The sequence below is a fragment of the Ctenopharyngodon idella genome, chromosome 2 (assembly GCF_019924925.1).
Source record: "Ctenopharyngodon idella isolate HZGC_01 chromosome 2, HZGC01, whole genome shotgun sequence".
NCBI classification, from domain to species: Eukaryota; Metazoa; Chordata; class Actinopteri; order Cypriniformes; family Xenocyprididae; genus Ctenopharyngodon; species Ctenopharyngodon idella.
In genome coordinates this window covers 40491954-40516930 of record NC_067221.1, presented here as the reverse complement: position 1 = coordinate 40516930, position 24977 = coordinate 40491954, and the positions used below count along the sequence as shown (strand labels likewise).

The window sequence follows — 24977 nt, the reverse complement described above, 5'->3', positions numbered from 1 at the left end:
ACACAACAAAACTAAATAATAAACGTGTGAACGGACGCTAGAACTGCACGATTATTCGTAAAAAGATCGTGATCACTATTCAAACACCCACACGATCTTATTTTATTAATGACAACGATTCGCCCGTGGCAATTAAACTTTTGACAAAATCATACCGGAACATTCAAATCTGTGTTCGTTCTGCCGCGCTGATCCAGAGAGAGCCGTTTTGAACCACACAGTAGCTATTTCTGTTACAAATATTTAAATGATCACAGAAGCACTGAGATAAAAGTTTAAAGTTAGGATATAAACACTGATGTCTACGGTAGTGATCAAAACAGAGCAAACCAGCTTTTGAAAATAACTTGGTGCTTCAAATAATGATTGTATCAATTACATCTTACGCCACTAGGTGGTGACAAGTATTTGTCATTGAATCATTCATTAAAAAACACTGATTCATCCAGTAAAGAAACAAGTATTTATTACTGAGTCTCTGAATTTATTTAAAACCATTTTTAAAATAATTATTTAAACATTTAGAGTTTAGCAATTAGTCTAGCAAGTCATGTTTTGTCAGAACCTCTAGTAAATTACATGTTTTTTGTTTAGTTGTATATTCAGAATGGTGGGAGAATCGTGATCTCTATTTGAAACATAAAAATCATGATTCCCATTTTATCCAGAATCATGCAGCTCTATATAGTTATTGTTATAGTTATCGTTCTTGGTGTGAACAGACCTTCAGGTAGTACAGCCACAGCAAATGCATAGGCAAGTTTTTGTCAAAAGCACACAATAGTTTTTGTTTTCTAATTCACAGGAGTGGCTGCAATAAAATGTGCATCCTCTGCACTGCATTACAATGAAAATGTATATGCAAGTAACATTTAAATAGATATTCTGGGTTTGGTGCAACTTTAGCTGTATGAACAACATCTGTCAGAATAAATCAAAAATTGCATGTACAGTAATGCACTTTCAGTGGAAGTCTATGGGGCACTATATAAAATATACACCATTTTGAATATATAGCCACAAGACTTAAACATCATACAGTACATGTTAACGCTGTGTTATTTCCATTATTATGACCATGTAAAATCCAGTAACACTCCACAGACTTGGATCGTACAGTAAGTGCATCACTGTACAGGTATATGTAATCTTTGCTAGAACGTTCTCTCTGGTAATACAGGAATTGAGCTGATGTTAAACACTGGCTTCAGCTGTAATCGCTGTAGACAAACTCATTCCCCTGCAATCCAGTCCAGAATATCTCCTTCAATCCTTCTATCAATCACACAGTAATCATTTAGCGGACTGTAAGGCCTACGTTTCTTCTTAGCAGCACATCAAAAAAAAAAAAAAAGGTGTAGACTTCCTTCTGTTGAATTAGAGTTAAGTCAGTGCGTTTTATTGTTGTAATGTGTGGACTTGTTGTTAAAATGGGAATTTGCAGTTATACTACTGTTCAAAAGTTTGGGGTCAGTAAGATTTTTGAAAGAAGGCTGAAAAAATACAGCAAAAACAACAATATTGTGAAATATTTTTACAATTTAAAATAACTGTTTTCTATGTGAATATATTTAAAAATGTAATTTATTTTTGTGATTCAAAGCTGAATTTTCAGCATCATTACTCCAGTCTTTAGTCACATGATCCTTCAGAAATCATTCTCATATGCTGATTTGATGTTTTTTGCTGCTTCATATTGCATTTTTTAATTTTTTTTAAGTTCAATAGAACAGCATTTATTTGAAATAGACATCTTTTGTAACATTATACGCATTTAATGTTAATTTTGATCAATTTAATGCTGAATAAAAGTATAAATTTCTTAAATTTGACACCAAACCTTTGAACAATAGTGCATTTCTTTTTAAATTGCCCAAGTTGTGGCACATCAGCTCCGATATGAGGATGTTTGAATCCTCTTGTCTGTGTCCAATTATTATTAATATAATAAATATCTAAAGTGTGGATTCAACATTGTTAAAATATATGGACATTTGTTAATTACATAAATACCTGAAAATTTGACTGATTTGAATGTTTGACTGCTTTCGTTGCATAAACGTTCAGTGATGTCTTTGACGTGCACGTGTGCAATTATCTCCCAGTGATGGGCGGGTCACACGGACCAGACCTCCTGTGCTTAATCCATTTTGCTCTTGACTACCAGTTGCTATGGTAACCGGCCGGAGGCGTGCAGAAGCCACCCTGTTATTCTTTGCATAGCCAGACGGTCTGTCCTATTTAGCTTAACCGCGTTGTGTTATCACACTGCACGTGATTGGATCAACCTGATGATCAGATTCTAGATTTTTGTGCAGCTGGGTGCCGAACACGTACAGTTGTGTATCCGAATGCACTGTGATACTATAGCTTATATCCTGTTTTTCCTCAGCACCATGTCATATTGTGGCCAGCAGCATCATTATAACTCTCTCTCTGTGTATCTGCTCTAGTGCCCGACTTTCTAGTTGCTAAGAGACGAACAAGTGCCTACTGGCATTGCGACGGTCGATTTCCATGTGATGTTTTTGCTTGTCCTGTATCATGTGAACCGACATCTGTTGTTTTGTTGTTAAATTCATACAGTTTGTTTCAAGTGAAATAATGTGTAGCTAGCATGTGTTCGTTTACAGTACGTTATCTTATTCTTTCAAGGAGTTTTAAGATGTTTTAACAGAATTCAGTGTTTTATACGTCTGTTTTCTCTTGAGCTCCAAGCGTTGGGTTTGTTTTATAAGGGAAGACGTGTTAAAATGTGTTGATCTCAATATTAGTACTTGTATGACTGAGTTAATCAGAACGCATAACATTGAACACGGACTCTGTACAAACGTCCTTTAAAGTCAACATGAAAGCGACCCTATTTACACTGTGCACAATTTGTGCATGTCATTTTAAAGTAAAAGCTGGTCTTTGTAATTGTTCTGGTACAGTATGCAACACCCATTATGTCTTATTATGGAAGTAAAATGGGTCATTTCATGTTGGCTTTAAACACTCTCTTGGGTTGGATTGTTTTTTTAAAAATACCCTCTCATCTTTCTCATAGTTCAGTCCCGCCTGGACACGCTTGATTTCGGACATCCAGTCCTTTCGTTTAGACAGCACAAGAAGGAAAGATATTGTCCAAAGGTAGCAGAGAGATACAAAGGCATTGTGATGTCATAAACCATCATTATTGGTTTAAAATCAGCTGCTTCTTTTTTCCCCTCATTGCTAGAGTCTCTTTGAACCCGTGAATCTTTCTCACCCCCGTCTGGACACCCGCTAGGGCCTTCTGACCAAAAATCAGCTCTCAGCCAAGGTGACGGTTTCAGCCTGCCATCAACAGCCTTCTGATTGGTTTACCCCACAAACGTCAATCATCAGGTTACTTGTTAAGGGGCTTGTTGACCTTGGGAGTCCCTGTGACGCTGCCATTGGCGACAGTGAGCGTCTGGGCGGGCGTGGCGTTGTCGGCTGTGGTCTGCTCAGCTGTTACCTTGTCCTTTTTGGAAGTGTCAGGTTCCCAGAGGAAAAACTCGTGCAGGAGCGTGTTGACCGTTTCTGGGCATTCCATCATCACCATGTGACTGCCTTCCTCGATCACTTTGAGGAATGCAAACAAGAGAATCTGAAACAAAGACATGAAAAATATATTTTTTATAAAGTATTTTATAGAAAGATCATTTTATTATATTATGTATTTATTATATTGTAGAATATTATATAACATATATATATTTATATGTACTGTGTATCTAATAGAATTTATATATAAATCATCACATAACTTAAATATTTGCAAACTGTTACATACTGTTACATCCAGAAATATGTTTTATATAAATATTATTTTAATATAATAAATAATAAAAAAATTGTTATATATTTGTTTAAAAATAAATACATTATACACACACGTGTGTGTGTGTGTATGTGTATAAAATAGACATGTTGTAAATGTTTATGTAAATAATAAAATTTAACATTTTAAAATGTATGTGTATACATCTCATTTAAATACTATATAAATAATACATATTTATTTAGATGTTTATATATTTATGTATAAATCACATAACTTAAATATTTTTAAAACATTACATACTTTACCAAAATATATATTTTATAATGTATTTTATATAAGTTATTTTAATATAATAAAGAAATTTAAAAATAAATATTCATTATATTTGTTTAAAAATAAATAATTTATATATAAATTAGATGTATTTGTAAATGTTTATGTAAATGTATTTATAAAATATATTATAACATTTTTATGTGTATATATCTAATTTATATGTAAATTATATATAATTTAAATACTATGTAAATATCATTTAGATTTTTATATAATAATAATATAATAAATACAAATAATTTATATATAAATCACATAACTTAAATATTTTTTTAAACTGTTACATACTTTACCAAAATATATTATAATGTATTTTATATAAATATTATTTTAATATATTATTTTAATAAAATAAAGAAATGTAAATATAAATATTATATTTGTTTAAAACACACACACACACACATATATATATATATATAATACACACATTTGTAAATGTTTATGTAAATAATGCATTTATAAAATATAACATTTTTAAATGTATGTGTAAATATCTAATTTATATGTAAATTACATATAATTTAAATACTATATAAATAATACATAATATTAATTTAGATTTTTTATATATATATATATATATATATAAAACATATATAACATTTGTGTGCCTGCAGGAAGTCCTGACTGACTTCAGCAAGAGTTACAGCAGAACAATGAGATGCCAGTGTTTGATTCAGAGCACATCTGCATGAGGACACGTGTGATGCTCCTCAACTCATGAACAGCCCATTACAGCACAGAGACACTGTTGTGTTGAAGAGAGAGCCGTGAGTCATGAGTGAGCCAACATCACACTGTTACACCTCCACTGAACACACACTGATTACAGTCAAAGGCTGCATCCTAATTCACATACTATTCATCCTGCATAGAACATGACATTATATTTTTGTGAATCTCACAAAAAATGTTCTGCTAACATTTTACCACAAAAAAAAACAAAAAAATTGATGCTACAAGGGTATGACATCAGTCACTGCGGCTACTGGAAACATCACTGTTTTCTGCAGAGCTGCTTTATAGCTGAATTGAACTCATTTCATAATTGATATACACAGTTATTGAACCAAAATGAACTGATTTAAACTGAATAATGACGGTTTACTATCTTTTTAGAGAACTGAATTCTGTTTGCATCATTACATTATTTTCCTGTTTATCCATGTAAAGCTGTTGTATTGAAAAAAGCGCTATAGAAATAAAATAAAGGTTACACCCACTGATTGGCAGCATTAGTGTTCAGCTTAAATGATGCAAAAACACACAAAACACATCTAAAATGGGAAAGAGCTGTGTGATTAACTGTACAAATAAATTCTACAAGAAATCCGGCCATCGTTGCATAAACATAAACAAGGCAACTATGTTAAGACATTAAGATGTCGAGTGGGGAAAAAAATGAAGACTAACTTGCAAGACTAGTCTAGGAAGTTTGTGCAACTGGCCACAGATCTGTCTTTGATAAAAGCTACAGAAAAGAGAAGCAATTGATCGCTGCAATTCACGGAAACACCTGGAATCCAGGCAGCGGAACATGGATCTGCAATTACCATTTTGTTTTAAATATGTTGAATTTAGGGGTAAAATCATACCCTAGTTTACATATTGTATTGACAGCTCATCAGTTAAATATTTACCATCTTATATTCTGCTTAACTGTAAAGTTTTTTGTCAGCATTTATAAAAAATAAAAATAAACATCCATTATGATGAGCATTGTGTTCTACAGAGGGATGGTTAGATAATGTTAGACAAACACAGTTTTCCTTACTCTCTGCAGGAAAGAGATGTCATTGCATACCCTCTTTTATATAAATTATATATACATCTAAATAAATTATTATATATATTAAAATACAGTAAATTATATTTTGCATGAAGATGAAAATGAAGCCTTTTTTTAGGAGTTTTTGCACTTTGACATTATTTTCAAGACAAGCACATTCTGACTTTAAATCCTCAGAATTGTCATGCTTTAATTTTGAGTTTAGTGTAATTCTCATTATTCTCAGGGGTGAATCTCATTAGGTTATCATTATTGAAGTACCATATTTTTACTGTATTGCAGTTTAAAAAATGACTGCAATATGACAATTTTATTTTATTTTAATCAGGTAAAAAGGTAGTACATTAAATACTGCTATGATATACAGTATAAATACCTTGTATTTGTTTTTTTGTTTTTTTATTATTTTATTTTATTTGCAAAAATTTTTAAAAATAGGCTTCATTTTTTTTATGCAAAATATAATATCACATTTATATGGAGCCCCGCACATGACGTGCATGAAATATAGTAAATTGTGCACACAATCTACTATTTCGTTCCCTCAATTTGCTAAATCGTGTGCACAATTTACTATTTTATTTCCTCAATTTGCTAAATTGTGCGCACGATTTACTATTACGTTCCCTATATTTTCTAAATTGTGCGAATGATTTACTATTTCGTTCCCTTGATTTGCTAAATTGTGCACACAATTTGCTATTTTGTTCCCTCGATTTGCTATTTTGTTTCCTCAATTTGCTATTTTGTTCCCTCAATTTGCTAAATTGTGCGCACGATTTACTATTTTGTTCCCTCGATTTGCTATTTTGTTCCCTCAATTTGCTAAATTGTGCGCACGATTTACTATTACGTTCCCTATATTTTCTAAATTGTGCGCACAATTTACTATTTCGTTCCCTCGATTTGCTAAATTGTGCGCACGATTTACTATTTTGTTCCCTTGATTTACTATTTTGTTCCCTTGATTTGCTATTTCGTTCCCTCGATTTGCTAAATTGTGGACACGATTTACTATTTTGTTCCCTTGATTTGCTATTTTGTTCCCTCAATTTGCTAAATTGTGAGCACGATTTACTATTACGTTCCCTATATTTTCTAAATTGTGCGCACAATTTACTATTTCGTTCCCTCGATTTGCTAAATTGTGCGCACGATTTACTATTTTGTTCCCTTGATTTGCTATTTTGTTCCCTCGATTTGCTATTTCGTTCCCTTGATTTGCTAAATTGTGGACACGATTTACTAATCATTCCTTTGATTTACTAAATTGTGCGCACGATTTATAAATCAAGGGAACAGATTAGTAAATCATGCGCACGATTTAGCCTACTATTTTTTTTTTTTTTTCCTGCATGTCATGTGTGGGGCTCCGTACATTTCTTTCTTTTGATTTTGAGTTGAATTACGACTCTGGACTTGTTCTTAACAGGTTTCAGGAGCTCACCGGCAAAAATCGTGCATTTACTGCATAGTAGAAGTATGTGATTTGTGACGCAGCCAAAGAAAGCTCCATCTTGACATTGTCACACAAAAAACAATCACAGCACAATCTGATGTGCACGAACCTCCGCCATCCGCTGATCCTCTTCAACTGGCACAAACTTGTCATACATGCCGTGCACCAGCAGTATGGGTACGGTCAGCTCAGCGTGGTAAACTTCGTCCCCCTCCGGCCAGTACTGACCGCTCATCATCGCTCGCAGAACGAACGGCGAGACATTGAACGCGTTTCCCTCTTTCAAAAGCTGCTTCTCTTTAGCACCCTGCCTGGCAAAACCAGCTCTGTGTGGAAAACACAAGAAGAGACAGATTTTATTTGACATGCTTTCTAACAGCGACTGTGTACTTTTTGCAGAAGTCATTTTCTACCCTTCACAGAAACCTTAGAAATGTGACATGTCGTGGGGCCTTACTTGAGGAAGCTCCAGGCGAGGCAGGGAGACAGACAGTGAAGGACGCAGGAGGGCAGCTGGAAGATGGAGCACAGGCTGGGTTCCAGCGCCGTGGGGCCGCCTCCATTGATCATCACCACCTTATGCACCTGCTCCGGATACTCGTGTGCCAGGAACGTACAGAACGACACCCTTCACAGGAACAAAACGGTCATCCAGGGTTAGTAATAATTGCTCATGAAAACTTGCCAGTAAGAAACACAAGAATCACAGGCTTATATATATATATATATATATATATATATATATATATATATGCACTTAGTGTAAATAGCCTCTGCCATAAATTACATTTTAACATTTATTACAATAGAAAACAGTTATTTTAAATTGTAATAATATTTCAAAATATTACAGTTTTTACTAGGGGTGTAACGGTACATGTATTCATCCTGAACCATCACCGTTCGGTGCATACAGTCAGACGATGAATACAGTCACACTCCAATCCAGAAGGGGGCGCGCGCAGTCATGCAATGTTGTTTGAAGAAGAACAGACGATCTATGCATAGATATGTTTGTGTAATCTCTCAACCAGTGTTTCAACGGCGGAAAAACATCAATAAAACAGCTTGAGAATAATATCTCATGTAGCATTACATTTACCTCAGGCAAGTCATTTAGTGTCCACAGCATGTTAGTTCACCAGAGAAATGAACTCTCGAGGGAGCATTTCATTAGATACATGCACTATATTAGCCTGTATATTCATTATATTTACTTTACCTGTTAGTAATGTCTTATTTAATACATGTTTAAATAAATTTGGGTAGAAACGCAATGCCTACCCGTATGAGTGACCAATGAGGATGTTCCGTTTTCTCGCATATCTCTTGAATATGGCGCGCAGGTCCTCTGCGAGGGCGTAGAAGGTGTACGCTGCCGCTATCTGAGGGGCAGTGCTTGCGCCGTGTCCTGCCAAATCAGGGGCGATGACCTCGTACCCCAGCCGTGAAAAGAAATCCAGCTGCCTCCCCCAGATATCCAGTGAGCCGCCCACGCCGTGAATGAAGAACAGTGCCACGTCTGAATGCGTCCCCTTACAGCTGCTGATGCATCGCTCCGTATCGATCAGCACAGTGCGTTTGGGTTTTCTTCGTCGCCGTCTAGGCGGAGGAGCAGGTTTCTGCTGGTCAGAGGTGGGAAGAGGCGGAGCGGGTTTGGGATCTGGGGAGGACGGCGCAGTGGTGTAATCAGACAGCTCCACCTCGACCGTGCTGCACTGTTCCACGTCTCCGTTCTGGCAGTGCAGGATCTCGGAGTGGAGAACGTCGCCCAGGTTCTCGATCACCAGCTGACCGTTGCGGTACACCGTGATCTTGCGCTTGCAGTGGACGCTGCTGCTCGGCTCTGGTTGTGCATCTGTAGTTGCAGGCCGTTCGGGGAGGATGTGGCGCACACGCAGCACTCGGCCTGGCTTCACCTCCACGAACTCGAACCCGTCTGCGGGCTTGCCGTCAGATGATTCAACTGGCAACACAACACTTGTCGTCTTTCCCATCAGACAGCAAAAGATGCTCTCGGTGATGCTGGTCAACATGCCGCTGGTTTACCTGAAGACACACAATTACAATTACAACCATTTACTCTTAATAGGGGTCCTTGATTATGATTTCACTTTTTTAACTTTAGTTATTGTAATGTTGCTGTTTCAGAATAAACAACATCGTTACGTTTGAACAATGTAAGGCTGAACACCGTTACTGACAATCCTCATTTTGGCTGCGTGAGATTCTCCAGCTTTGTTGTTGTTGAGCAACCGAAGCACGAGCTGTTAAAGCTCCGCCCTCTTCTGGAAAGGGGGTCGGGAGCAGCAGCTCATTTGCATTTAAAGGGACACACACAGAAAAACGCATGTTTTTGCTCACACCCAAATAGGGGCAAATTTGACAAGCTATAATAAATGATCTGTGGGGTATTTTGAGCTGAAACTTCACAGACACATTCTGGGGACACCAGAGACTTATATTACATCTTGTGAAAAGAGCATAATAGGTCCCATTTAAAACTGAAGTGAGTAAGAAGTCCTTCTCCTTTTATTATCTCTTGTTGAGTATTTATTCAAGTCATAAAAAATTAAATTTTAACCTTTTTACATTCATGTTCTAAACATAAGTTCGTGGGGCCGGATTTACGAAAATCTTAAGAAAATAATTTGTAAGAGTTTTTACACTTAAGTCTAGTTATTAACTAAATTCTCAAGTAATTCTGAAACATTTTTTTTCTTATAAATAAACTCGCTGTTTATAAATACACGGCAGAAATTATTTTCTTACTCAGTATTTTTGTCTTGTTTTCCAGTACAAATATCTAAACATTAGTATGGTGATTAGGGCTGTCACTAACGAATATTTTGGTAATCAAGTAATCGGTCAATTATTTTGACGATTAATCGAGTAATCAGATTAAAAAAAAAAAAAAAAAGTAATAAAAATAGACCATATAAAAGTGAACAATAAAAGTAAAATGACTTAAAATACATAGGTATAATAACAACGAGGCAATAATAATTGGATCAGATAAAGTATCAAAAGCAAGTAATCATATGATCAACATTAAAATACATAATGTAATATACATAAATCAAAATTGACACTTGAGAAGCAAAATGACATAAGATATTAAGTCTTGCTTAAAATAAGAAAAAATATCTGCCAGTGGGGTAAAAACAACAATCTTGCTTTCCCTTTGAGTTTATTTTTCTTACCCCATTGGCAGATATTTTTTCTTGTTTTATGCATAAACTCACTTAATTTATATATATTTTTCAGTAAACAAAATTTAATATGTAAAAAATTTAATGTAATTTTGATTCTCAACAATACAATACAGTAAATGCATTAAATATCTTACATTTTGGGATTTACCCTAACGGCCCCTGTTTGTCTTCATAATCTTTCATTAAAATGTAACTCAGATTTTAATAATGATTTTTTGGCTGACATTACCAAGCCCTTGTATATTTTTCAACAAATGTTTTCATAGAGATACTTGTTCAAGTATTTGTTCAATCAATTCCCCATGAATATAAATGCATCTATTTTTTTCCTTGTTGAATTTCTTGTTTCACTCAGAAGTAAAATGGTCACACATTTTCTCTTCAGAACCGAAGGGACCGTTCACAAACCATTACCACAGACGTTCTGCACTTTATCCAGGATTAGGAGGAAACCAGTCCGTGCTGTTCTGCTACCGATTAACTTTCACCCAGTTCGGCGAGTTTAAAGCTTCCTAACATCATTTTAGCTCCTGTTGCACTAATGCAGTGTAATTTTGTTATGGTGGATATTGTCAAACCCTCCAGTCTTTGTGTGGAGCCGCACAAAAGAAGAGCTGCATTGCCGTTCCTGCGAGCAACAGTATGACAGCTGCTGTCAGCAGCGCTTTCACAGAGACACCATGAAAAATGCAAACAACACTGCAGAGAGAGATCCAGAGAGCCTGGATGCACAAAGACACTTTTTGATATGGAAGCCCATTGGAAAGAAATAAGATCTCAATAGTGTCTCAAATGTTTCTCCTAAACAGCAATGACATTAAACAGAGAAATGTTTCCTTGGGGAAGAAACTCCACTAGAGTTTCAGAAGAGATCAACAAAGTCTGCAATCAAATCTCAATATGATCTCAAACACTTTTCATCAAATTCTGAGATGCTGTTCACATACATTTTTATTCTGTATGACAACTATTGACTCACTTGTGTCTATTTTCATTATTTCCCTAAGAACTTTTAGGGGAAACATCTGAGGCAAAATGGCTACTTCATGGAGATATATCACCATACCATTAAGTATCCTGAGCTTTAAAAAGCAACATCTGAGCATATAAACTCCTCTGGGAGTGTGAGTTACTATAGAAGTAAGTACTGAGGAAGAATATTAAAATGCTCACCCATGCAAATAATCGCAGTAAAAGCAAGTTACAGTGGGAACAGCGTGAGCTGCATGTTGCCAGTGGAATCCTAGTAGAGAAGATGATTCACATTGTGACCTAGACAAGGAGCTAAAAATAGCCTGGGCACTTCCAATGTGTTTCCCTTGGGTACTAATGGAGAAAGCTGCCTGTATTGAACGTGACTACTATAATACCTGCATACAAATGAACACATCTATATACTGTGATTTGTTTCTTAGAAGTGAATGAGGTTTCTGAATCCTGTTACTGCTGCTGAATATTTACTGCGGTCGATTTCTGTGCCGGCTAGATTAAATATAGTCATACTGAAGGCAATGAGACATCAAAACAGACAGCTGATCAGTATGTGTTGGATGCATCCTAGTTCAATGAGATCAATGACGTACATAGACTCTGGACTAAATTATTAGTGAGCATGCGGCATGACTCAAATTATAATTGGGCCAGAAACAGAAGCAGTCGCTGATCGTGTGGCTGAAATCACAGATGAAAATATTGCTGTATTTTGTATTTGTACTGAAAAGATAATCAAAATGAATTAAGATTATTTTCTGGTGTAAAAGAAATTGTGCACTGAAAAAAAAATGACTTTGAAACAATTTTCACTCAAACTGCTAGTAAATTTCACAAATAATTACAAAGAAAACACTTTGAATTAAACATGAAACTTTGAAGTAGAAAGACTGTAATAGTATTTTCTTGTAAAACACTCCAATAATGTTTTATTTACAACTTGGAAAAATATTTTTTTAAAGTGTAGCTATAACTGTCATATTATACATATGTATAATATAAAATATGTAAATGTACAGAAAGATTCATTCTTTTCGGGTGTAAGAGAATTGAATTATTTTCTGACGTAAAGAAATTGTGGTTGTAACTCATTATATGCAATATAATTTCATATGTAAATGTAAACATACACTGTAAGACCCGATAAGTTAAGGTAACTCAAACCATTTGAGGAAACTGATTGCCTTAAACCATGTAAGTTTTAAAACCAATAAATATGAGTACTGTAAACTCATATACATTAAGTTAAATTCACTTATATTTTAGTGTTGGTTTAGGCAATCATTAGAGTAAACTCAACTTAAAGATTTCAAGTTTATTTCATTCATTCAGTTTGAATTCAGATAACGAAGTCTTAACAACTATATAGCTACTTAAATGGTTTGAGGAAACCGATTGCCTTAAATGGTTTAAGTTCATCAAACTCAAAGTAATAGTTACATAAGACTAAGCAAAATCTAACATTGGTACAAAGCAATGATGAATATGTCATTTGTAAATGTACAGAAAGATTCATTTTTAGTGTAAGAGAATTGTTGCTAGAACTGTAATTGCAATATAATTTAATATGTAAATGTACATATAATATGTAAACATGTAAATGCATATAAATAGGAATTATTTTCTGGTGTAAAAGAAATTGTAGATAGAATTGTCATATTGCAATATAATTTAATATGTAACTGTAAACATATAAATGCACAGAACTTTTTGTTTTTAAGCCTCCATTTGTAGAACTAGTTCTTCATTTGTTTATCTGACTCACTACAGAAGCAGTTTCCCTGAACAAACACTGAAATGCAACTCAACACCCCTCCATGTTTTTTCTGGTGTTTGCTAATATATTCACAATCATCAACTCTGTACTCTGTCTCACACTTCTGAAATGTTTTCCTTGTCTTTCACAGCTCTATCAGTCAGCAGACAGCAGCTTTGACAAAGGAAGTGACACGTTTATGACAAGCCGAACAACAGACGCAACAGCTGAGTTTCCTGTTCTGCAGCCAGAGACGCCAGCAAACAGAAACAGGATCAGTCATCATTAACTCCATCTCTTTCTGTCCTCACTGGCCCTTCACCTGCTCTGTTTTTCTCAGATTCATCTCGAGGGCCGATACATTATTCAGTCTCAGTGAGGGAAGGTTTTTAGCGGTGATGTATTATTAATCAAATGAAGAGCTGGTGCAAAACATGTTAGTCTTGTCCTGCTGTTTGGTGCTTTTAAGACACTTCTTGTTGTAACAATTATATATTTTTATATATCAACCACTTATAATCGTAATCAAATTGCTATTTCTAGTCACTGAGGTCATATACTGTGTTCTTAAAATATATCTGGACACACTACACTTAAAAATGTTGGAAAAAGTGTAGAGAAGCAACATTTGAGACTGATATTTTGTATCTAATTCAATGACATTCTGGCATTTTTAAGTGTCCAGATGTTGTTTGGGGTTATTGTATATTCAGATTTACAGTGGTAGTTTTGTCTCGGGTTTCATGGACATCATTTTAAGTCTTTCCCGCATATGTAAAGACCTTCCGGGATCCTCTAGGAATTGCTGTTCTTGCTAGAGAGATACTCTTGCCCCGGCAGCTTCTGCAGCGGAGAAAGTGTCGACTTCAGCACCTACGCGAAAATCAATGCCGCAGGCTGATTCTGCCATAGTAAATCTCTGGGTATTATGCAATGAAGTTAGAGCTCCATTTTTAAAGCAGAATGTCCGAGAACTTCTGTCGGTCAAACACAAGGACACATGGTTAGTTTTTCAAATGCAGATTCTATTATCTGATGCAAATAAGATACCCGAGATGAAATTGAGTATTTTTACTCAATATTTATTGACTTTGAAAACCAAAATCATTATCTATTAAAGGGGATTGTATAATGCCCATTTCACAAGATGTAATATAAGCCTCTGGTGTCCCCAGAATGTGTCTGTGAAGTTTCAGCTCAAAATACCCCACAGATCATTTATTATAGCTTGTCAAATTTGCCCCTATTTGGGTGTGAGCAAAAACACGCTGTTTTTGTGTCCCTTTAAATGCAAATGAGCTGCTGCTCCCGGCCCCCTTTCCAGAAAAGGGCGGAGCTTAAACAGCTCACGCTTCGGTTGCTCAACAACAACAAAGCTGGAGAATCTCACGCAGCCAAAATGAGGATTGTCAGTAACAGTGTTCAGCCTTACATTGTTCAAATCAGAGTCGACACTGATGGAGAGACTCAGGAAGAAGTTACAACTTTTAATATGAAACTGAACGTTTCTGAATGGATAGTGGATAAATTTATGTAGTTGCTGCGGAGATTCAACTCATCCACTAGCATGTGCCGTCATGTTAATCTTTTGCATGGAATTGACCCTCGTTTGTGAAGCAGTTCAGCGTAAAATGACGGCATGACAACAACACTCTACTACAACAACTCTTCCTCTTCTCTAAAGCAGCCCAACATGGCCTCACCCCCTTTGTTGCGTGTTCTCGGGGGCTGGGTTTATGTAAATTTTGGGGTCTGTGATGTCACCAACCCAGGAAGAAGCTCGTTGTCGTCCTTAAAAAGCGATTTCTGTAAAAGAAAATATCTCCCTTTGCACTGAACTTTGAGCGTTGTAACTTTGCAGATGTTGCTCTGTGTGAGAAACACAAAGGAAGACCAAAGACGAGCTACAGAAAAAGTACAAGCATTCTGAGGTTGAGCAGATGATGACAGATTTTTCATTTCTGGGTGAACTTTTTCTTTAAAATGTAAGGCAAAAAAAAAACTTAAGTATCCCAAGTTAAGTATCCGATGCAACAGTGAGTGATTTACAGAGAGGGGAGGGAAACATCGATCCTGCCAATTAGCTAATGATTCTCCTGCATCAGGTGCTGTTTACCACATCTCCACAGGGAAGCTAATTAAAGCTGAAGTTGCACTGGAGAGACGCACAAAGAGGAAAATCCTATCTAAAGGAAACTTATTAGTATGCAGTAGCACTTTTCCCAATGCAGCTTTACAAAGAACATTGTTTACATACCTTTAATTTTAAACAATAATTTGTCTGATTATGATTATTATCAGTTATGTCATTGCATACTTTTTCACATTGCAGGTTGAATAATAAAAGCATCAAAGCAAAAACCCACTTGCATGAACAAGAAGTTAAACTCTCAATAGATTAAACCCATATCTTAGACACAGCACACTGTAGCATTCAATGACTATTTGTTGCAATGATCAAGCTGTTCAGTCCCCATTTGCACCAATATTACTCTTTTCTTTTGCCATTCCTTGTGTATTCTGGTCAGTTATGTTTTGACTTACTGTATGAATGAACTGCATGGGAATAACAGCTTATTGATCTGATTTTACCCTGGTCTTGCTATTGATTGACAGTGGCATATAATATTTCACATGAAAGAAACAGTTCTGTTCGCACATGAGCAAACTCTTGCATGCATTGCCCCACATTTGGCGAGTGGGAGTGTGTTTTGGTGTGTCATCATTCAGTCTGCAATGCAGAATTGGAGTGTGTAGGCAGACTGTTGTACAGTACGGTGCTTAGTAACCTACATCAAGAACACTATGTACAACCGGCTCGTTATTCACATGGGTTTAACTGTGCTGTCACTGAAGCATGCTTAATATGCAAGTCATTTCATCCTAAGGATGGTATTTTAATAAATGATGCACTGCAATGCATCACCACAACCCCTCTAGTTACAATAACGCCTCATTAACCTTAGAATTTTGCAGCCATTGTTAATATTGCCTTCTTGCATCCTATAGAACAGGTTTCATCATGCGCAACAATGTAACAGTTCTGAACACATCAATGGCATTGATTGATTGGTTGCTGCGCAACGCGTGTAGCAGGGATGCAGGTCTGCAAAACGCACTGCATACATACAACATCACACTTTAATGTAGAGACTGTTAACTAGCATGCAACCTTACGTTATGCATATGATTATGAAATATGATTCTTACCTGGAACGATGCCTGTGAGACGAATCGGATTTGTAAGCGCACTAAATAATGCACCAAATTTTCTTGGATGGTTTATGATCTCTCGAAACACAATGCAAGCAATTAAAATACATCTAATCTGTTAATTCAAGCCACTAATGTCATTTAACGATTCTGCAGAGCAGATGATTTGGCATCCTTATTCTAATCTAGATTTAAGCCATTCAAATCAAATGTAAGCAAACGCTGTCGGATGCAGAGAGATCAGAAGATGCATCTTAATAATGAACGCGGTCTGATGGCATCCAGAGTTCAGGCGCGGTGAACGGCAGAAGAGGGCTGCGCCTCTCAGCATCCTCACGGCTGGGTAATTATCCACCCCAGTGCCCTTGTTTTCTCCTGGAGTCGGGAACCATGTCTTGGTTCGTGTTCTGTTTGATTGACAGGAGATGTAACGAACTGCAGGGCTTCCTGTAGTGAGGTTTGACCAATACAGTGTCTTGTAGTGCTGTTGCTATGCCCAGATGAGAGGGAAAGCAAAAGAGCACCAGTTTATAGCTCAGACAGCACATATACACATATATATAAACAGAGTACAATACTTTTTAAAAGGATTTAATGTACGTCTCTTCCAAATATTTTTATGTTAGCCTAAATTGAAGCAAAACACATTTGTCCGTGGTCTACCTTTGACATGTAAATGCATAACCTAATAGTCATACATTATGGCAATACTATACCTCCTATTAGAGCTGCACAAATCTGGATAAATTGAGAATCATGTTTTTGTTTTGTTTTTTTTCAAATAGAGATCACGATTCTGAACAGACAGTTCAACAAAATAACATGTAATTTACTGGTTCTGACTAAATGTTAATTGCTGCAGTCTACTTAATCAATTTGAATGAATAATTTTTTTTAAAAAAAATCGGTTTGAATGAATGATTCAATGACTCGCTCATAAATACTTCACTTGTTTTATTACTGGATGAAGCTGCGCTTTTGAACAAATCTCTTGAATGAATGATTCAATGACAAATACATTTTTGAACAGTCACTTGTCGCCACCTACTGGTGCTATTGATACAATCTTTGTTTGAAGCGCCAAGTTACTTTCTAAAGGATTTGCTCTATTTTAATTGCTGTTATAGACATCAGTGTTTATATCCAAGCTATAAACTTTTATCCCAGCACTATAAACTTTTATCACACTGCGATAATTTGAATGTTTGTAACACAGAAATAACGATATTGTGTGGTTGAAAAGACTGTTTGTGAAGCTGTTTCATACCTACCTATACATGATAAATGCTCTCTGGATCAGCGGCAGAGCAAACACACATTTAAATGTTCCGGTGTGATTTTGTCAAAAACAGGTGAATCGTGGTCATTTAGGAACGAGATTGCGTGGCGTGGGCCAAGTCAAGTCACCTTTATTTATATAGCGCTTTTTACAATGAAGATTGCGTCAAAGCAGCTTTACAGTGATAACAGGCAAATAATTTTGGCTGCACAGCAGCTCTTAAAGAAAATGGTGTCATTGTCCAGCTTAAATAAATTCAGTATTGATTCATTCCATTGTAAAAATCAATAGTTATTAATTTAGATAATTTATCTATATATCAGCACTGGAGAAAACAGTGATGTCATCGTCCAGCTCAGTTCTGTTCGCATACAAACGAGATCACAGAATGGCGCATTACAAATAAAATATTGGCCTATTATTATTATTAGACCTACTATTATTATTGTCTGTAATTCTCATTAGTCTGAATAATGGTTCTTATTAAATTATTACTATGTGACTCTGGACCACAAAACCAGTCATAAGGGTCAATTTTTTTAAATTGAGATTTATACATCATTTGATGATCTGAAACAAGCTTTCCATTTTGAAGCTTTCCAAAATTAAAATATTGAGAAAATCGCCTTTAAAGTTCTTAGCAATACATATCCACTCACAAAAATCGACTTTTGATATATTTACAATAGGAAATTTACAAAATATCTTCATGGAACATAATACTTAATATCCTAATGATTTTTGGCATAAAAGAAAAATAGATAATTTTGACCCATACAATGTATTGTTAGCTATTGCTATAAATATACCCGTGCGACTTATGACTGCTTTTGTGGTCCAGGGTCACACACACACACACACACACGTGTGTGTATGTATATATATATATATATATATATATATATTCACATTCACATTATATAGGAGTCTTCAACCTTTTTCCGACCCCTTGCTTGATGTATAGAGAGATGGAATATGGACCCAAAGTACTGTTGCATTGCATATAATACACACATGCATTCATATTTTTACATACTTTATGATCTGTACATTGCAAAGCTATTAAAATAATTATTACTGAGATACAGTCATGGTCATATACATTTTACTTTACATTTAAAACTTTTTAAAATCTTTCTTTTTTTTTTTTTTGAGTGAAACATGCCCCAGGGATTTAACAGGTTAGATTCACTCAATGACTGGAATAAAAAGAGACAAACAAATAAAAATAAATTTAATTGTAACTGCTATAAGAGTACAGAATTATAATAACAAAAATAATAATGATGTGCAATATTTTAAAGAGTTACCAACCTCTACCACTCTTGTAGTATTTGGCAAGTGTTAAATAGAGATTTGTAATAAAATAATAAAGTGAATTGCATCATGCATGGTATCACTTAATAGCATATTATCAATCATTTCCGTTCTCAATTACATACACTCTTACAGATTTGATTTAAGGTTTAAAAATTCGAATATGGCACACGATCCCATGTTTGATATGACAACAATGAATTACATCCTGAAAAATTTGTTTATATTAAAAAATAACTATAGCAATTAAAAATAACAGGTTCATAGCCTCTGATACCAGGGCAGTTCCAGTGTATGAACATCATGGTTCTATGAGAGGAATTGCTCCAGATCTACGTAACGATTGGGTCTCCATATGCACAGTGGTGCTCAATGGCGACATTGTACCAGTCGCCTTTCCCTCCCTTATATGCACTGGTGACAATCCTGGCCCAGCCCGACTCTCCCTATGAGAGATAAAACACACGACAACCCAGTTTAAACACAGCCATATTTAACATACTTACTGCATCTTTAAGAAAAGGTTTATTAAATGCAAGGACAATCAGCACAGTTAAGCACCATATGAGGGAGAGTAATTGATGACATAATTTTCATTTTTCAGAGAATTACTTCTTTGATTTTTTTTTCGTAAATTCACAGGCCTCAAAAGAGTGTGGTAAAGCTGAACAGATCAGACCAAAGCCCTTGGAGGTCCTGTAACTCTACTAACCCAGAACTCGCCCCAGGAGTTTCTGACGATCCAGTATTCGGTCCCGTCCTCTGTTACGCCCCAGCCTGCCACTGAGATGATGTGATTCGGAACAGAGAGAATGTGAAACTCAGCAAAAACCCCTCCGTCATACGCCTCCAGGCCTTTAGTGGCCATTATTGCACAGCTACAACACAGAGAAAGAGAGAAACCATTTCAATCCAACTGCAAAGTTCATCCGTACTGACAAAATCATGCTGAAAATTTAAAATGAAACCCTCCAAGTCAAACTTATTACTATATAATAAAATTGACCTAATAACTGTCTTTGAACCGGCCTGTTCCTGTCCTGATAACTAGTGGATCCTGTTCTAATTAACTTCCCTGTGAGTAGCTTGTGACCTTTCACTCTATCATACACCATGGGCCCTATCATACACCCGGCGCAATGCAACGCCAGGCGTGATGCAAGTGTTTTTTGCTAGTTTCAGCCCGACGCAGTTATCATTTTCACATCCAGCACACACGTTGTGTAAATAGCAAATGCACTCGTGCCCATCTGTTCACCCATGGGCATGCTGGTCTGAAAACAAGGTGCGTTCAGGCGCATTGTTGGCGTGTTGCTAATTTGAGGTAACTGAAACTTTTTTTTTGTTATTTAAAGGGTGCATTAGTAATATGTACCTACAGGCGGGAGAACAACGTGCATACACTCTGCTTGTTACACACACAGGGACGCGCAGCAGCACACAAACATGCCAAATATTGAAAATAAAAGGAATACAATGTAAAAGATTATTATTGTGTACATAAAGATAAAAATGCCTACATGTCATAATGGATAGTCATTTCATGTATCAGAATTATCTATTTGCAGTAATGACAAATGAAATTGGCTAATTATTTGATCAATCGTGGCAATACACACATGTATTTAAACTGACTCGTCAGGTTGAGGGTGTCTATATTCTGTCATGTAAATAGCGAATCCACCATGGAGCAAGTGCACCTGGCTTTTAAAGAGAATGGGAAATTACACTCTGATTGGTTTATTGCATGTTACGCCCAAAACACACCCATGACTCATTAAGAGACTAGCTACAATGCTATTCGACCATTTTTTTCCGTTGTTAAAATAGCAAAAGTGGATTCGGACACGCCCTAAGTGCACCTGCGCCATATGCTTCAGACCATGCGCTTAGATCGTTAAAATAGGGCCCCATATTTTTATTACTTACTGTATATGACTTTAAACATCATTTGTGTGACCAACGTTTTGATTAATGACCCTTTTTTTCCACAGGGAAGCTGTCTTCTCCTGTTTAGGGTCAAATAAACGTCATTAGCTGAAGAGATGCATCACACAGAATTCAAATTTAAAAAATAAAACCCTAAAAATACTATAAAACAAGAAGTCTAAACGTTCTAAAATGTGATAGCCATGTTCAAAACTCTTCTAAAATAGCTGGATTGAAATCACCAAGCCCCAACAATAGGCCATTTGTGGCTCACTACAAATTTGAGGTTTAAAACTTGCCTGATTGGCCCATTTTTGTAGATCTCAGCCTTCATGTGGTCTCGCCCTGAGACGTCTCCATAGTCTCCGACTTTCCACACCGTGTAGTTTTTAATTATGGAGCAGGAACCGAAGAATGAGCATGTACCACACTGATTAAATGAGTCACATTCTGCAAAACAAAAGTCAGAAAAGTGGAAGACACATAATATTTAAATCCGCCACACCTTGCAATGTAGTTCACTGTTCAATTAGTGCATGATTAATGCGATTAAATTGCTGCTTGAAAAAAAGTTTTGGTTGCACTTTACTTTACAGTATGTGCACTTTCAATGTTCTTACAGTGTACATACCAGGAAAGTACTTAATAATATAAGGTAGCTACATGGGTTAAGATTAGGTTTGGGGTAGGTTCAGGACTAGTACCTAGTTATTACCTACAGTAGTTATTGTAATTACTACAATAAGTATATAGTATGTACATGCAAAACAGGACTGCAAAATAAAGTGCTACCAAAGTTTTAATGCAAGTTGCATTAATATTTGCATCTAAATGTTGTAATGATATAAACTGCTTTTATTTGCAATTCATGTCATTGCAGAGTTTGGGGTCTTACTTTGATTTCGGGCTTGATAATTATTGCAGGTCTCATCAGGAATGCCCCGCTCGTTTGCATATGCATAAACGCCCAGATGATCTCCTCCATAGCATGACCCCGCCCCGCCACAGTCAATCACATTCTGCACAGACAGGTAAGCAGAAGGCCACGCCCCTTTCCTCTTGATGTTTATGCGATCTGAATGTGGATGAAAGCACAAGATACATGTTTGTTTTTCTCTAGTGTACTCTTTATTACTGAACCCTGTTGTAGTGTTCTTCTCACCTGCGAGTGCGCTGGTGGAGCCCATGGCCCAGCATGAGCCGCAGTACTGTGGGATGTGTTGGTTGCGTGTGATGCTTACATAGTTTTTGCCATCAATGTTACGCCAGTCCCAGGAGGCGGGGAGATCAGAGACGTTTACATATTCATGAGGCCGGGGATACGTCCTAAAACATGCAAGAAATATTACAATTATTGTATCAGATTGAAATACAATGGTACTCTGATATATGTTGAGTGCACTGCAAAAAAATATTTAGTTTTCCAGTACATTCTTAAATCAAGATACATTTACTTGAGAAGCAAAATGTCTTAAGATACTAAGTTTAGTGCTGTCAAATCGATAAAAGGGTTAGTTCACCCAAAAATGAAAATTCTGTCATTTATTACTCACCCTCATGTCGTTCCACACCCGTAAGACCTTCATTCATTTTCAGAACACAAATTAAGATATTTTTGATGAAATCCAATGGCTCAGTGAGGCCACTATTGACAGCAAGACAATTAACACTTTCAATGCCCAGAAAGCTACTAAAGACATATTTAAATCAGTTCATGTGACTACAGTAGTTCAACCTTAATGTTATGAAGCGACAAGAATACTTTTTGTGCGCCAAAAAACGTTATTCAAGTTATTCAACAATATCTAGTGATGGGCGATTTCAAAACACTGCTTCATGAAGCTTCGAAGCTTTACGAATCTTTTGTTTCGAATCGGTGGTTCGGAGCGCGTATCAAACTGCCAATGTCACATGATTTCAGTAAACGAGGCTTCGTTACATCATAAGTGTTTCGAAATTTCAATGGTTCACCACTAGGGGGCGTGACTTTGGCAGAGTGATACAAGCTCTGAACCACTGATTCGAAACAAAAGATTCGTAAAGCTTCGAAGCTTCATGAAGCAGTGTTTTGAAATCGCTCATCACTATATATTGTTGAATAAAGTTGTTATTTTGTTTTTTATGGTGCACAAAAAGTATTCTCATTGCTTCATAACATTAAGGTTGAACCACTGCAGTCACATGAACTGTTTCAAATATGTCTTTAGTAGCTTTCTGGGCATCTGAAAGTGTAAATTGTACTGCTGGCAATGCAGGCCTCACTGAGCCATCAGATTTTATCAAAAATATCTTAATTTGTGTTCTGAAGATGAACGAAGGTTTTACGGGTGTGGAACAACATGAGGGTGAGTAATTAATGACAGAATTTTCATTTTTGAGTGAACTAACCCTTTATTTGCGATTAATCGCATCTAACATAAAAGTTTGTAAATATGTGTGTATGTATATATATATACAAACGTTTATGTTTGATGCGATTAATCGACTTGACAGCACTAAAAGTCTTTTTTTTTTAATCGAAATTAAGTGAGTTTATGCTTATGCTAAAAATCTGCCAATGGGGTAAGAAAAACAAACTTAATTCAAAGGGAAACCAAGATTATTTTTCTTACCCTATTCACAGATTTGTCTTGTTTTAATCAAAAACTCAATTTTGATAAATTGTTCAGATGTATTTTTGTTTAAGAATGTTTAAATATTTGTGCTGGAAAACGACAAAAACACTAAGTAAGAAAAAAATGTGTGTATATATTTGTAGTGTGATTAGCCTACCATATTTGTGTGATTTGCATGCAAAAATATGGTAGGCTACATGTAAATAAGGTGATATTGCCATTGTAGATGTGGTATCTGCTCAAATAACATGGTATAACTGTCTGTGGTATATGTCAATGGTATTACCATGGTATATGTCCTAAAGTACAGGATATTGGCATCGCACTAAAATGGCCATAGTACGTTTTGTAAATAGGTTTGTTATTGCAAGTACAACACAGAGATACAAATGAGAAATATTTCCATACTTTATGAATGATGGTCTGTGGTCCTTCATCGGTTTGTAACATGCCTCTGAGAGTTGCTGAACTTCAGTGAATCCTGTCGCGTGCACGAACAGCTCGAGGAGAAGAGAAAACCAAAACACACCAGACGCCATGCTGAATGTTTACATCTGAGTTTGACACCTCAGGAAGAGCGAAAACAAGAGTTTTACCGCCCTCTACAGGACTGGAGAGAAAGTCCTCATAACTATTTTCATACAGTTTGTTAGGCATTTCTGCCACATTAAATATTCAAACTTTGGTAAATTTTAATGATGACATAAAAAAGTCATTATTATTACATAAATAGTCTAAATTATGTCGTAAATAAGAAATTAAAAAGTCGAAATGGACATACTAAGTCTTAATTTTGACTGTCAGTTATTACATAAATCGAAATGGACATAGTAAGTCATAATTATAGCATACTAAGTCATATTTATGAGATAAAAATTCTAAATTATGACATACTAAGACAAAATCATGACATTAAATGTCAAAATTATGACGTTCTATCAATTTTGACGTAATAATTTCATAATTTTCGACTTATGTCAATATAATGACTTCATTTGTCACGTTGCAGAATTATTTCAGAAGAATTTAAAAGAAGGTAAAGGTGTTTAAGTTGATGGTTAGATTAATGAATTTGTAGTTATACGTTCTGTTTTATTAAACCATTACATAACGAAATACACAGATTACACAGAACAGAAATCAAAACTACAAAAAAAATAGCCTACATCTTCCTAAACTCACAGCTGTGATCTGTAAGTGTATTTCTTATTTCACAGTACAGTATTACTAAAAGTGTCTGGAAGCTGCAAATCAGAAAAGTTTCACAATCCTTTTTTTTTTTTAAA

The 24977-nt window shown here is 35.8% G+C and overlaps 2 protein-coding genes across 2 annotated transcripts in view; both read right to left on the bottom strand.

Annotated features, from left to right (window-relative positions):
• The window catches only part of abhd8a (abhydrolase domain containing 8a), an 18844-nt gene extending 1875 nt beyond the window's left edge, over positions 1 to 16969 (bottom strand). Inside the window, exons 1-5 of the mRNA XM_051875596.1 lie at positions 16549 to 16969; positions 8662 to 9426; positions 7835 to 8005; positions 7487 to 7703; positions 1 to 3613 (exon numbers count right to left, since the gene is read on the bottom strand). The exon at positions 1 to 3613 is cut by the window's left edge and continues 1875 nt beyond it. Of these exons, the coding sequence (XP_051731556.1) occupies positions 3371 to 3613; positions 7487 to 7703; positions 7835 to 8005; positions 8662 to 9413 (1383 nt within the window). The 5' untranslated portion in view covers positions 9414 to 9426; positions 16549 to 16969 and the 3' untranslated portion in view covers positions 1 to 3370. The remainder of the gene's footprint in view (positions 3614 to 7486; positions 7704 to 7834; positions 8006 to 8661; positions 9427 to 16548) is intronic.
• Positions 16970 to 18849: 1880 nt separating this feature from the next.
• LOC127502464 (cathepsin Z) lies at positions 18850 to 24281 on the bottom strand. The gene is made up of 6 exons (XM_051875405.1): positions 24100 to 24281; positions 22239 to 22402; positions 21972 to 22151; positions 21376 to 21526; positions 19860 to 20025; positions 18850 to 19593 (listed from the first exon to the last, which is right to left on the bottom strand). Exons 1-6 carry the CDS (start codon positions 24228 to 24230, stop codon positions 19480 to 19482), a joined length of 906 nt encoding a protein of 301 aa, XP_051731365.1. The 5' UTR covers positions 24231 to 24281; the 3' UTR covers positions 18850 to 19479.
• Positions 24282 to 24977: the final 696 nt, after the last annotated feature.